General features: G+C 33.3%; 1 protein-coding gene across 2 annotated transcripts; it reads left to right on the top strand.

Moving 5' to 3' along the window:
* Positions 1-1,532: 1,532 nt before the first annotated feature.
* LOC135605294 (uncharacterized) lies at positions 1,533-8,364 on the top strand. Of its 2 annotated transcripts, XM_065095213.1 has the most exons (8): positions 1,533-2,042; positions 2,981-3,178; positions 3,273-3,545; positions 4,879-4,981; positions 5,483-5,601; positions 6,325-6,492; positions 7,463-7,607; positions 7,685-7,819. In XM_065095213.1, the coding sequence occupies exons 1-8, from the start codon at positions 1,635-1,637 to the stop codon at positions 7,687-7,689; spliced, it is 1,419 nt and encodes a 472-aa protein (XP_064951285.1). In that variant the 5' UTR covers positions 1,533-1,634; the 3' UTR covers positions 7,690-7,819. The 2 variants fall into 2 exon arrangements, with proteins under 2 accessions (XP_064951285.1, XP_064951284.1); XM_065095212.1 differs by having other exon boundaries at positions 7,463-8,364.
* The last annotated feature ends 7,781 nt before the right edge of the window (positions 8,365-16,145 follow it).

The raw sequence follows: 16,145 nt of genomic DNA on the forward strand, positions 1-16,145 counted from the left end.
ATAGCCAACTTTGATTGCATCATCTAAACTAATAACACATACTAAATACTCCTTTATTTCTAGTTGTCAAAAAAATAATTTGGTTTTGGTTGGATTTAGTTCAAGTCCTTTCTCTCTTTTGTTTTTTTGGTAGAAAAAGGTGGAAATTGTGCAACCTATATATCATTTTGATTGCATCATCTTGACTGATAACAACACTACATCATTATTCAACTTGATTGCACCATCTAAACTAATAACACTAACATCATTATATCATTAGACCAGTTAGGTTTGCTTAATCTTTTATTTTTAGTTGTTGAATAAATACTTTGTTTTTGGTTGGATTTAGTTCAAGTCCTTTCAGCGATGTGGATATAACATTCCTGCATTATGGTAGGAATATAATCTCATTTGTCATGCTATATATATATCGTTATTGATTATGATGCGAGCAATTTGTTTCATTATATTTTTTATCCAGAGGAGGAATGATATTTGATGTGTTTTCAATCTTTTTCTTGTTCATAATCATGCTAAAAAAGAAAAAAAAAATTGAAAAGAAACCTTAATTCAAATGAAATTACAAAAAATTGGTTTTGGCTTACGAACCGTTTTGATTCGGGATATTTTTCTTTTGATTCGATTAATCAGTTCAAATGAAATCAAATCAATTTTAATTTAATTTTTTTATCTAGTTAATTAATATAAATAAATTAATTAAATCGATCCAAAAACTTAATTTTACAAATGACATAAGCTCAATTTTATGTATCTTATCATGTTAATCTAATTGGATTAAGATTCTGATTTGGTTCAATTGAATCGATTCTTTTAGTATATATATATATATTATTTAAAATTATAAAGTGATTAATAGATTTTGAATCGATTTAATGTGATTCAAATCAAATAAAAAAATGATTTAATTTGAATACCCGTATCAATTTTTTCCTTCAATTCAAACATCTCGTGCTTCCCCCACTAACTCTCCATCTGAACCGTTCATTATCACCATTCATCCCACTCGTTCCTCCGCTACCACACCTCGTCTCGACCGTCCATTTCAGATAACCTTTCCATCCCGAGACGACGGATGAAAGAGATGCAAAATCCTAAGAATTGGAGAGGATCCCATCTACCTGTTAGGATCTCACCTAACGCCACCTGGACTGGACCTCACATCGATCATTTTGCTACCTCAGCGCATCAGAAACCGTCCATTCCCTTTCATCAAGCGTCGAAGTCCCACCCAACACATCAGTAATGGACGGTGAGATGTGAGGGCGGGGGAGATGGACGGTGTATAGAGTTCTCCTACGGATGCGGGTTGTAGAGGATCCGAATCCAACCCCTTGCAACCACGGTGCACGTACCTTGCGCCCCTCACCTGTAGCGCATTCCGTACAGATGCCATCTACATATTCCTCCTTCCGAGAGATGCTTCGGCGCGGCGTCGAGTTAAATGACAGTATTACCTCTGTCTTTGCACACTGCCCCGCCTAACTGTCTAATTTATTTGTGATTTCTTAAGTGGGAAAGGGCATTTTGGTATAGTTAACTAGAAATTTATAGCCTCGGAACGACGACCTGGCGGAAACGGGAAGAAGAGAGGGGAGGAGAGAGAGGGAGAGAGTGAGAGAGAGTAAACCCCGATGCCCCAGTCTCTTCATTCTCTCTATCTTCTCGCGATACGGGCCTTAGGTTTTGTCTGCTCCCTTGATCGTCGGAGGCAGTTTTGGACTCCGATGGCTGCTGCGGCGGCGGCGACGGCGGCGGCGGTAACGGTGCTGCTCTGCCTGGTGCTCTGCATGAGGGAAGGGGAGGTGGAGGAGGGGGAGGAGGGCGTGGCGGGCGGCGCAAGCGACGGGATCGTCCTTGAGCGCCACAGGAGTGGGCGGAGGTGGAGAAAGCGGCAGCAGAGTCCGACCGAGCCGCCGGTGACGTGGATGGGAAAGCTGGTCCTCGTAGCGGGTACGATCCGCTTCACCTTCTCGGAGACGTTGGGCAGGTGGCCTCTCGTCGATCTGCTTTTCGGGATCAGGCATCACATGCGGCGGCAGGTCAGTGATGATGTGCTGCTGATGGGAAGGATTTGTTCCCTTTCCATGGCTTATCTTCGCGTTGCATCTCTTCTCTTCGTCAAAGTTGCCCTCTTTTTCTCATTTTTCTTTGTGAAGTGGCTTTCAAGAGCTTCTAATTCTTTACTATTATATGAACTGAAGTAGAATCCTAAAACCTCGCGTTTCCAAACCTTATAAAAAAGGTATATTTTTGTTTCATTCGGGTAGGCTACATCTGCTTTTCAGATTGTCTTTTCCAAGAGATGAAAGCTTTAAAGGGAAATCTTCCAGCGATCATTATAATGTCTCGATCGGATGCGACGTTTTTGTTACATCAGCTGTTCTATCAAAATTGTAAGAATTTTGTTATGAACATGACAGAAAGTCTTGAATCGATATCCTCTGTTCATCCTCGTGTTCTGAAAGCATATTGAGCTGATTCCTGTGTTCTTTCTATAGAGATCACCCAATATCCCCTTATTCATCCTATTACTTCTTTTTCCGATGAAGTGGAGCTTCAGGTTCAAGAATTTTGTCAGTTAATTGTATAGACCTTTATCTTGTGCATAATCTTGCTTCGCATTTATATATCATACTTAAAAGCTTCATTCTATTTCTTACGAGTTCTTCATGATTAGTGGCCAAATTAATAGAGAAAATAAAAATTTTGAGGTCATTTTTAGTAATTGTGCTTAAATGATTACTTTAGAAGAACTGGTATTCAACAATCTTCTGGGATTCATGGATGATTCATATCTAATCTGAGGTGTAGAGCATCAGTTGCTTACTTAACTAGTTCTTTGGTCTTCTTTATTTAGGGAATAAGTAAATGATATTGGCTTAGACCAAGTCTGCATTTGGTTCTGCACGGGGACTGTTTTGTTTCAGAATAAGTATCAGTGCATACGAATGAGTAAGCATGCCATGTGTTATTTCAGGGCAATCGTGAGGTTGCAAGCGTGTATGCTGGCAGCAACTGCATAGAACTGAAGGGCTGTGAAATTATGGTTGATTTGATTCATATGCTAAGGTTGTTGAATCTTTGCTTCTTGTTCTCAAAGAAACCATATGCAGTTCTTTTGGAGTCTACCGGGTACACTGAAGAAGATGTTCTTCTTAAAGAGCCCAAGGCTGGGGTGAGTAAGTATCAAAATACTTTAGATTATTTTATCATAATCAATACGTCCATTTTCGAGACTCATTCCTCAATTGTTTATTGATTCTGTGCAGCTTCTGAAGCCTGCCTTCACAATTTTGCGTGACAGAAATTCCAAGTCATTTCTTCTTGTGATCCGTGGGGCTCTTAGTATTAAGGATAAGCTGACAGCTGCAACTGGAGAATTGGTCCCTTTCCACCATCTAGTTTCACATGAAGGCAGCATCAGCAATTTGACCACAGGATATGCACACTGTGGGATGGTTGCTGCAGCTCATTGGATTGCAAACTGTGCAACTCCTTGCCTCCTGAAAGCAGTGACTGAATATCCAGACTACAATATCAAGGTAAATATATCTAGTCCTTCAACCATAATGTTCTGTTCTGTTAGTTTATGTAAACCCAGAAAAACTCTCACAGGTTGAAGAAATTATGCATGTTATATAATTTTCAATGTTTATCATTCTCTATAGATGAATGACAAAGTTAAAATTTTACCTGAATTTAAAATATTAAGTACCTTTTTGTATTGTGCTTGCCATGGTTTGTAACGATATGATGAATTCTTGTGCAATTTCAGGTATTAGAAGTGACTTTTGAATTTAATAGGGGGTGTGGGGTTATAAAAGTGCTTTGTTTTAGATGCTAAAAAACTTGCAAGCAATTATTTGGTGGACTTGCTGCCCTACTATCTTGCATCATCCGTTCCTGATGTACACTTAACATGCATCCATCCCAAGCTGCCGAAACTCATCTTCCTGAGAGTTGAGTTCTGCAGTGATTGAACTTGTCTGCAATATTGAAATAGTGCTGCATTAACCTTGTCCTGGTGCTCACTGCACCTCAGCAGCTGTTCTGCTCAAGCTCATGATCTAATCCTTGAATCAGGATGGCAGCATATAGAAATTCTAGCAGGGTCATCAACAACTAGAGTTATTTTGAGGTGAATATGAATCTACAGAAGGCAAGAAAGTTAAACTGGTTATCATGGAGCTTAAGGGTATGCTTTCATGCATTGGATTCATCTCCAACTGCTGTAAGCCATTGAGGCACAACCCAATCATCCAGTTTGAAGGATATCCATGGAATTTTTTCTCAGCAACTTGACAATCCAGTGAAAATGGTAACCCTGTGCAACAGGTTCTACTGACAAGTTATACAAGTGATAATTAATGAACAGATGCATGATCAAGTATATGGGTCAAAGTGATTTTTTGAGAATCAAACCCCTTATAACTTGACTTTGTTAGAAACACATTGTCATGGGGCCAAGGAGCACTGGAAAATCTATCTTCACTGCTATGGTTGTTTTGCTTAGCCTCTTTTTTTGTCTCACAAGTCATTGATTCCCTTAGTGTACCTTATGCTCGCACCTGTCCGTGCAGGATTAAATTCCATGATTTGTTTGTTTGTTTTTTTTGTTCAAGGAGACTGCAATGAAATGTCTGGTGATATCTAGATATAGGATGCTCTTTGGTAGTTGAGTATGTTTTTGTTGAGAAATTTTCAGTGTTTTCTTTTTCTAATATGAATTGACAAAATCATTGAACTCTTGGCCTTTTGAATTGAAAGTATTCCATTTATCATTTCCCAATTATTTATCATTTTAGATTGTTTTCTTTACTTAAAGGTATATATCTCGTACAAATACGAATTTAAAAGTTTATTATTTATCCCTAGATCATTGGGCATTCAATGGGTGCTGCAATTGCTGCAATTCTGTCGTATATTCTTCGGGAACATGAAGAATTTTTGTCAACCACATGCGTTGCATTTGGTCCAGGCATGTATCTTTGTATTAGCTATTGCATATCTTAATTTAGTCATAGTTTATATGTAGATATTTGTATTTAAATGGTGATCTTAGGAGATGAGATAAGGTTGCTCCTTTGTGACTTGGGTTAGCAAGGTTCGAGTCATTCAAACATCTTGTTATATGGGAAAGATTGTATGCATTGACCCTCCCTAGAAGGAGGCCATTTACCTGGTGCTTCTTTACATGAATATGTCACTGGTGTGATAATTAATGGTTGCTTATACTTTATATGTTTCCTAACTTCTTGTTTTTTTTTTTTTTTGATGATTTCCGGAGCTGTTTAAGTTTCATAGAATATATTAGTGTCTTTAAGGTGTTCGGTCTATTATTTCTGCAGGTGATCATGCTTATGTTTCTTTAATAAGAAAATAGGAAAATCTGTACCACAATATATATGTGTATGTGTATACATGAACATATTACGAAAAATGCATTTTCTTGACTTCCAAGAGATTTGGTGTTCCTTAGCTGCTTGCATGACATGGGAGTTGGCAGAGTCGGGCAAACATTTTGTTACTACTATTGTCAATGCAACTGACCTGGTGCCAACATTTTCAGCTGTTTCTGTTGACAATCTTCGTTCCGAGGTAACTTCTTGCTTTGCCTATGCTTGTTTCAGGATACTGACTTTAAATTTCTTATACAATGTAGCTTAATCATTTTGTTCATCTCCCTAAAAAAATGCACTGTATGAGATTATTTATTCAGTTATTAAGGAGCAACCATAAACATATAGGTATCTGTTGTTATTTTGTATGTGAGCATGTATCTGCACATACATATCCATATTGTTGAGTTTTGACAATTTTTTTCTATAAAATGCCAGATGTTTCAAACAAGAATTCTGATCAGCCATATGTCAAATCCTAACTCTTATCATGTGCAAATCTGTCCAAAAATGAAAAAACCTGTAGCATTTGATATTTAGTTTTTCTTGTGTTTTTGCGTAATGCCTGGCAGTCTATTTTCTATTTAATCTCTACATAATCAAGCGTAACTAGATCATCTTCACCATGCCTTTCTAATTAGTATCATACTTACCCCCCTTTGTGAAACTTTTGTTTTGTTTTTTTTTCCATTCCCTTGCTGGAGGCCTCCTCTAGTGGTAGATATGTCCAAGCTGTGACAAAATATATGAATATTAGTGTCAATTTATATGATCTTTGAGTAATCTATGTTTTCTATAGGTTATATTTCTTTATTATAATTTGGGCATTCTCTCTCCTCACTACTTGCACTATGTTATTCAGTGAAGGTGGATAAACAAATCATTAAAAAGATTGTTAAGGTTCTCTTTCTTCATCATGCAGATCAAGACATCTTCGTGGTTAACAAATCAAATTCAGCACACAAGAATTTTAAAAGGACTATATCACTTTATGACCACTTTAAGATCTTGTGTACCATCGATATCTGCCACAAGAACAAGGGTCACAACTACTGGCAAGTTTCTACGGCCAGCATCAGAAAGCACTGAGGTAGCATCTGAGTTATTGGACTTGCATTGGATTAGTTTGTTTTGTGCTCATAATTATAGTTCTTTGCAAACTTCTAGCTCCTCATTTCTCCTGCATCTCTACAAACAAGATGGATGAACCTGTTGGAAATGTAGTGTGTCCTAGGAAGATTCATCTATCTCATCAAACCATTTGTGCCAAATAATTGTTGTTGGACAATTTTTTGAAGAATTTGCTATTTTTAGGTTTGAAATACACATTCAACTGCACTGTCATAATTGTGCTTTAAACGAGCTAACACTGTTTGTCATTGTTATATGCAAACTAAAAAATTTTCTGATGTTAGAAAATAAACACACAGAAAAATTACAAGAACTAGAGAGGTGTTGTTTTTTGGGCAGTTAATAACCCCAAGGTAGTTAAAATTAGCTTCTAATTACTGCCACTCTCAGATTAGAAATGTATGGTGAAGCAAATGGTGCATTTTGCAGCCTAAATGTATGCTTGACTTGCAACTTGGTTTATCTTTAAACTAATTTGACATTTGTAATGCTTTGTTTGATGGTTGTTCCTGTCTATTCCAGATCTAAAAGAATGCATATCTTATCAAGTTAAGAACTTAAAATATCTGTGTTGTTAAAGGAGAATAATTGAACAACTATTTGTGTCAAAAAATGAAGCAATACCCTCACTGTTCATTCATGTGTTGCATAAGAAGCAAATAGAGAATGAAACACATGAACATTTCTCTTTCTGCTTGTCTTCTTGACTCTGATGTTTAGCTTAGTTTTCCAGTTGCCTATTCTTTCTTATATCTTTTACTTAATGATATTGTTCCCCATCTTTGTTGTGATGATATTTAAGTGCTTGCTAATTCTTTCCACTCAATTAGCTTTTCCCATATTTGTTGCAATGATATTTAAGTGGTTGCTGATTCCTTCCGCTCAATTAGCTTGTCCTCAGTTATTGTTTCATTTTCCTGGCACCCCAGGTTGTGATCAGACATGCACAGCATGTTGCACATGCAGTAGTTACATGCCGCTCATCTGTCTCATGCTGGTCTGACATGACCCTAAATCGGCAAGCTTTCGGTACTCGTACAGGCCCTGATGAGGAGGAAGCACCTGGCTTACTGGGTACACATACAAGACCTGTAAATTGTCTGCAAGCCTCAGGCTGTGAAGAAATACTTGAAGACCAGAAACTTTTGCAGGTTAATCACGTTTGCAAAGCTGCATCAGTAGAAGAAATGACTGACGGTGAATTCTGGCTTGAGATAGAAAAGAAACTTCACCATCATCATGAAGACATGCAGGGCCTAGAAAAAAAGAAAGAAGAGAGTACATTGCTAATAGAAGCAATGGAGAAAGAACTGGCCACAACACCAAATGCACAGAAAGAGTATCAGTTGTATCCTCCTGGTAAACTTATGCATATGGTCGCTGTGCCTGCATTGGATCATTCTGATACTGTCAACGGTGCTCTGAACAACAGAAGCATTGGCATCTATGAAACCCCAAGGGAGCTGTATGGGAAGATTCGCCTATCGCAGACTATGATCGATGATCATTATATGCCGTGGTATAAAAGGATGATGGAGTTATTAATAGACAAATTAAAAAGGGATAATGATTACTATACAGCTGCAATATAGTGGTTGTTGGTGGGTGCACTGGGGGAGATTTTTTTTTCTTTTTCTCGATTGATTCATGATTGGTGCATACTGGTCCTGTGTGCAACTGTAGATTGCTCAAAAAGAGAAAAAAAAAAAAAAAATCACATTCTGTATTGTATCACATCCTGTATTTTACATTTACAAGCAGTTTCTGCACATATGTTTGATAGTAGTTCCAGTTCAACATTCATCAACCTTGAGAAAAGCTTATTGACTCATTTGAGAGAACTTGGTTTTCAGAAGGTGGTATGCAAGTTGCTCACCTCATTGTTTACATTTTCTCTGTATCTGTTCACCTGAAAACAATTATTGAGGTACATCTCAAAGTTCCTGCTTTTGTAGTTGTCATGGAATCAGGAGTGAGGTTCTGCAAAAAAAACAATAAAGGAGTTAGAAAATTGTAGACTTTTGAAGTTCATGTTTATAGTTTATTCCCCTAAACTTATTTCCATTGCAAAACTCTTAATTTTGCTAATTGTCAGGATGAGAAAAATGGATAACAATATCAAGAAGATGAACTAATACCCATTGTCATTTCACATAAAAAACCACAATAGGTCATTGGTGCAGACAAACTTTGAATTGGTGGGATCACCTAGTGATTTATATGTTTGGTATGAAATCTAGACTTCTAATTAACAATTCCAGTTTCAATTTCAGAAACAAAAAATATTGCAATTTACAAACCTTTATGGGGCGCTAGAAAGGAAAGAGTCAACAATGTTTATGCCAATTAGAAGACTAACAAAAACAAGACTATGAAGAGAAACTGTAAAAAATTTCCTATTAATGTTTTTGGATAATAATAATAATAATAATAATAATAATAATCATCATCATCATCATCATCATCATAATAATGATATCAATGCTATTATTGTTTTCTGCTTTTATGACCTTTCTCATTCATCATTGTATGTAATATGGGATTTCCTTGAGTTGAATGATGTGTGTGATGGCTCATAAACCTGAGACCAATTTTTTGTTAAGCTGATATATGAAAGCAATTAGCAAGCAAATTTCTAAAATGTCCAACACAAAGAAAATCCAGTAAAATATGGCTGTAATCAGACCAGAGATGCCATTAACCAATATCTGACTTCCAATTCTACTTGGTGTTCAACCTTCAGAGTAGTTTGTCCATCTACATTTTGAGATGCTGATGGATGGAAGAGACTCTATCCTGTTTTGATTACTGTTTTTCTGGGCTGCTGCAGCTGCTGCTCAACCTGCAGAGCAAAGTTTACTGTACCATTCAATATGATGATGTGTATCAATCCTACGTAAGATCGGTATGGATAGTACATCAATAATTTTTATGTATCATATATCGATACATTCGGTATAATTCGATATGTATTGTAACAAGAAATGATTAGTGCATCGATATAAATCGATAAGATGAACCATAGAATTTTTATAAATATTATTTGGTAAATGCATTTCCTACCATTCTATTTCATTCGATAAGAAATGAAATGCAGGAACAACAATTACCAAAAAACTACTTCATCAGCTGCAGACTTGTTTTATTTGACACGATGAACCGCAAATTGTGTTTCTACAACAATCAACTTGAATTGGCATAACATTATGTCTTTTCTCTTTGTTAATGTTATTGTTTGATGTGGGTGGCAGATTTGGGAATGGGAGGGTTGCCAATCTTGATTTGATTCAGCTCTGGGCTGCTCCAAGAATTCTGATTTTGTTTGAAAATTAGTGTGATGTTTGATGTAGTTTCTCCGATGCTTAAGTTAGACGCGGGAGATAAATTTAAGAAAAAAAAGTATTCAATCTTAACCTCAATAATCACATTTTGTTTGGAGTTTGATACGATATTGATGTAGTTTGTCCGATGCTCAAGTCGAACTTTCGAGATAGATTTAAGGGATAAAGAAAGTATCAAATCTCAACATACACATACTATTAGAGAAATATTTACTATTTACTATTAGAGAAATATTTACTATTAGAGAAAGTATCAAATCTCAACATACACATACTATTAGAGAAATATTTAATCAAAACTATTTACTATTAGAGAAATATTTCTCATAATAAAAAAATATTTTTTTACTAGACAGTATTGAGACAGAGCCAAATGAAAGAAAGCACTGTAATAGTTGAAAACTAAAAAAATAAATAAAAAGATTTGATAGAAAAACCTTTGAGGGGGTAATGTTAGGTATTTTTAAAATTAGGGGTATTATTTGAGAAAAAAAAATAAAAAAGAGGATATCTATCTTTTCAAAAATATTTAAAATATAAATATTTTCTAGAAAAATTACATGTTTTCCAATATTATGTTCATAAAAAATAGAGTAATGTTAACTAATACTGAAAGTATACAACTAGTTTTGTTGGAGCACAACAACCTTTTAATTACCTTATTTCCAAATCTATGTGACAAAGCTTGTCCAACCCTAAGTTGAAAGCACTTCATATTGAGATTATAATCCAAACGCTATAGTAGTACTCTATATATTTAATATTTTTATCATTATTACCATATTTATTCATTTTTCTTTTGATCTAAAATTTATATTTTTAGAACCTACTAATTTGGTTTTTATCGTACCGCAAGAGGGGGAGGAGGAGGAGGAATAGATGACACATTAGTTCTTGGAATTGATTTATTGGTCTAAATCAATACAATCAAATTTTATAAGAATAAAACTGATATTTATGAAAAAAAAGTATATTCTTGGATAAGAACAATTATCCTCTCAAATGATTTATGAGATAATTTATTTAGTAAATAATCTATTTTTTAATCATTTACTTTTAATTTTACCTCTCAAACTGTGAGGGTTTTCTAATCCTTTTCAGGTTTTTATAATTGTTTACCACTCACAAAATATAAGATAATTTACCAAAAAAACTCATAGTATTGGGCTTTTACCATATGAGGCTTTTGTATATTTTGTTTTTAATCAAAAGATGCCCTTTAAAAAAAAATTAATAATGTATGAGTGATTTGGATTAGATCTAGTCGAGTCCAATTATAATGAATCGAGTTGGACTTTGTTGAATTTGTGAGTAAGTATAACCTAAATGTACCTCTAGTATAATTGAGGTATTTTCATCAAACTAAATAAAATTTCTACGTAACTACTAGTATATCAATCTAAAATGTTTAGTATTATTTTTATTATTTTATGATTTTAAAGCGAATAAATTTTCAAAAGGGATATTTTTGGGTCCAATTGGTGATTGAATGTAACCCATCGAATTTTCATCAAATTATCCAAACTTCTTCGAAACTACTAAGGTGAGATGGTAATATATTTAGTATATTTTTTAAATAAATTTAGAATTGTTAATTTTTTAAATAGGATATTTTTAGGTTGAATATATGATTGAGTGTAACTCTTTAAATTTTCATTAAATTTATCCAAACTTCTCTTGAACTACCAAGATACTAATATATTATTATTATTATTTTTATTTTTATATAAATTTATTAAGATTAACTTTTGAAATAAGATATATTTTTGTTTATATATATATGATTGAGTGCAATACTTTGAATTTTTATCAAACCTATCCGAACTTCTCTTGAACTACGAAGGTGAGATACTAATATGCTTAGTATATTTTTTTTTGTATAAATTTATGATGATTATTTTTTGAAATAAAATATTTTTGATTTAAATCTATGATCGAGTCTAACTCTTTGAATTTTTACCTAACCTATCAAAGCTTCTTTTGAACGGCGGTAAGATATTAATATGTTATGACTAATTTTCCTATTTTTGTATGAATTTAAGATGATTATTTTTTAAAATAGAGTATTTTTGTGTTGAACATGATGGACTGAACGAGACAAGTTCAATATAACTCTTAAGTATTAAAATTTTCACCATTAGGGCCTAGATTGTCCTTTTATTTTCTTTAAATCACACTGCTGCTCCTATTATGCTAGTGCAGCAATAAAAACAATGAACCTAATTTTTGGTGGTGGGTAGCAACATTGTCATCTCCATCCATCATGAGCCCTAGCCATCGAGTTAGGGTTCTTGCCAATAAAACATTGGGCATCGATGGTGGCTTGTCGCTGTCGAGTTCTACCAAGAAGTCATTATCATCTCTGTCGAGTCTTCCTAACAAGCCATTGTTGGAGAGAAGTGGAAGGAGGGTCATGGTCATCCCTGCCAATGGGGTAGGAGGTGGACAAAAGTACATTGACCTTTCTTATTATTCGTCATTGTCTTAGTCGTCGGCGGAGTATTAAGCTTTGTGCAATCTCGATGATTAGTGATTCATTGCTATATTATCATGTAGTTTTTTTGTAGCCTAGTTGAATTACTATATAACTTATCATAGTATTTGTGAAATATTTATAGTGTTGTTGAAGCCTCAACATCATCCTTCACGATATTGTTGAAGCATCATATCTTGGTAGTGTCGCTAAAGCGTCCATTGCATTGGCCTATCGTTAAGGGCATTATGAATCATTTGTTGCGACAAGAAAAATACGTAGTATTAATAAATTACATCTTTGTAGTTTAGTACTATTAATTTTAAATATCATTTAATTATATATTATGTATTACAGGGCTAATCCTCTTTTCAATGAAATATTTAGTTTTCTAGATAAGATGGACAATTTCATGAAACAACACCTTTGTCAATACTAGAATTGGAAGTAATTTTGGGAAGTAGTGATTTGATACCGGACCAAGTTGAAGGATTAACTTCAACTTTGTTTTGGCAAGAGTTAAATGAGCAAATTGAAGGATCTTTTGCACAATCTTAAACTTACAACTTTGGTTTGAATGAAGCATTTATAATGGATAACAATAAAAATATTTATGAGATATTAGAAGAAGAGTGAACTGAGTAAAGAGTAATAGAAGAAATCGAAGAAGTTGTAATTCATAATACATTTGATGTCCAAGATATTATTAGTGAGCTCATCGATTTCAATTTAGATATGTATGAAAATCTCTTTAAGGATAGGGTTATAGAAGAAAATGACTTCAACCTTAGTATTTTAGCTCAGTATCCACATGAAGATGAATTTATCATCAATGACCTATATATTGGATAAGTAACAATTTGCTACTGTTCATATTACATTGTGAAAGATAAAAATTGGTTATGATATTTGACACTTGAGTCCTTCATTTTTATAGGTATTTAAAGATATTTCAAATTTTAAAAGAACTTTGCAAGAATTTATCATAAGGAGGAATTTTGAAATAAAAATTCAAGTTTGTAGAAGTTATAAGCTTAGAGCATGATGTAAGGTTGAGCATTGTGGATGGATGATAGTTGCTCTATATATGTTGAATTACAAGGTTCATCAACAAGCACCAATGCAATATGCTAAGAGGAAATTGAGTTCATCCATCTAGCACTAGCAAATTTATAACTAAAGAAATCAATGAACAAGTTCTTGCAAATAAACATTATACTCTAAAGATGGTCATTACAAATATGAAAAAAAGATTTAGAGTGGTAGTTTTTTGAAGAAAAATATATCTAGCATGTCAAATTGCATTGATAAAGTTTGTGGAGACTTTGACAGATCTTATGGTGAGTTAATGCCTTTCTTAAAAGAATTAAAAGTTTATGACTATGAAACAATTATTACTTTAATAAGTATGGAGGAATGATGTTTTGGTCAGGATTTTTGGACATTCCCATGTTTGCATAGTTTTATTTAATACATTCATCCAGTTATTAGTATAGATGCAGCATATTTATTTAAAAAATATCCTGGTGTATTAATGATGATGAGTATTGTTGGTAGATCTAAGAAGCTATTACTTATTATATTTAGAGTATTAGAGAATGAGGAGAGAGAATAGTGAGAATGATTTCTATTTAAGTTGGAGTGTACACTATAATTCTTTTAGTATTGTTAGTGATAAAATTCTAGGAATTCTTGTAGCAGTGAAAAAAATATTTTTAGAGGCACATCATAGTTACTGCATAGTCTATCTTTCCAAGAATTTAGTAAGTGACATATACAGAGACATGTGATATGGAAGCAACTAGACTTTTCTAGAATGCCATGAGAGCACCTACTAAATTCAAGTTCAATAAATGTAGGTGAAAACTTATGAAAAAACATATCAAAAGTTATCGTTGATTTTAGAAATAGATATAGAGAAGTAGACCACTGTATTTTTTTTTTAGAACAATGTCCATTCCAATAACATATATGATCAAAATGACATGAAGGAAAGTTGTCTAATGGTTTTATTTGCATTGTCAAATTGTTAATGCTATGGCCAGTACATTGACACCTCTAATAGAGGAAGAAATATCAAAGTCAAATGATAAGATGAGTTTCTTTGTTGTTCACCCTCACTTGCTAACACTTTTATTGAGTTTCTATTTTGATATATTTGACATTTCATGCTTTCATGCAATAGCTGCTATTGGGTTTTTGAATTCCAATCCATGTACTATGGTGAGAATTACTTTTTGACAAAATATTTGAAGAAGACTCAGAATGATATCATCTTCCTAACAAGGAACAAGCAGATTTAGATTAAAAAAAACCTTAGGATAAGATTATCTTACCTCCCAAGAGCATAAAATAATTAGGCAAAAAACATGGATAGAATCGAGACATAATGACAAAATCTCTAGAAAGTGTTCCAAGTGTTAACAATTAGGTCATAATTGATGATCATATAAATTTTTAATCAATTGTATAAGTCAATGTTCCAAAATGTAGGACAATATGGTTTCTTCAAATTTTTTATATAACCGATTTTTTGTTATTTTTTATTATCTACATTGGCTATAGAAGATGATTTTTATGTATAGTATATCTATACAAATATACCTATATAATTTTTTCGATAAGTGAATCGCAACATTATGAGACATTATAAACTTGTGATAATTTTGATTATGAAGTTACCATTTTACAATTGATGTTATAATTTTTATTGTAGAAATTTTTTTTGATGATATTTATAGAGTATTTTTTGTTTACTTATCGTGAGCCAAATTCCAATAACCATCACGTGCCTCTTCTTCATCATTGCCATCTTCTAAAAAATCTAGAAGATACAAAACATTACTCAACATAATCAAATTAATTATATTCAAATCACCTTTGTAAAATGTGTCTCTCGTAAGGCTAAATGATCAACGACGTTGTCCAAAGAGGTTTCCAAAACATGGACTTTCATCCGTTTACCTCTACTCTCCCAAGATCCTCTAAGTTATTTTCTCTACCTAAAGATATATGACCACATTTTAAGATTTGATAAATCTTAAGCCTATATGGCCTATAGCGTGATGATGATTGAGCTCTTGATTGATCATTCCGAATGATAGGTATGGTACAATAGACTTCGAAGGAACATCATGGTAATTCTAGAGGCATTTGGTAATTCTCGAGGCATTTTATAATTTTTTTAATTTCATCTTCTAAGTTTTGACATTTGGTATTTTTTTTCTCTAGATCACACATGTGTGTCTTACAAAGTAATTAATATATTAAATAAAATAATATATTTTAAATCTGTAAGAGGCAAAATATTAAACTATTATACCTCTCGGTAAGAGTCAAAGTGAGCATTTGAGATATATGTATAATAAGTGTGAATGATTATTTATAAATAAATATTTATTGTGTCCTCAGTTATTAACTATAACCTTAAACCGATAATATTTTAGTTATTCATGCTCACTTGACCCATTTCCAAAGGTGAGGATGATCTATATAATGAAATGTCATAAACAAATTGACATGCTTATATAACCAAATTATAAAAAAAAATTAATGAATATTAATAATCAAAATTAATAGTCAATGTTCTTGATGCTACCTTTAATTTTACCTTCTCTATACTAGCATCAATAGTTGAAATCTTAAGAGCGATATTAGAATGAATAACCATCACCCAATTCTATTTAGTCAATAAATCCAAATTATTGACATAAGATAATAATGCGGGGGTTAATGTATAGTTAGTTTGACAAAATAAAATATAAACAAATATGTACAAAATATACAATTGATAAAAGT

Source organism: Musa acuminata, chromosome BXJ2-2 (assembly GCF_036884655.1).
Source record: "Musa acuminata AAA Group cultivar baxijiao chromosome BXJ2-2, Cavendish_Baxijiao_AAA, whole genome shotgun sequence".
Taxonomy (NCBI): Eukaryota; Viridiplantae; Streptophyta; class Magnoliopsida; order Zingiberales; family Musaceae; genus Musa; species Musa acuminata.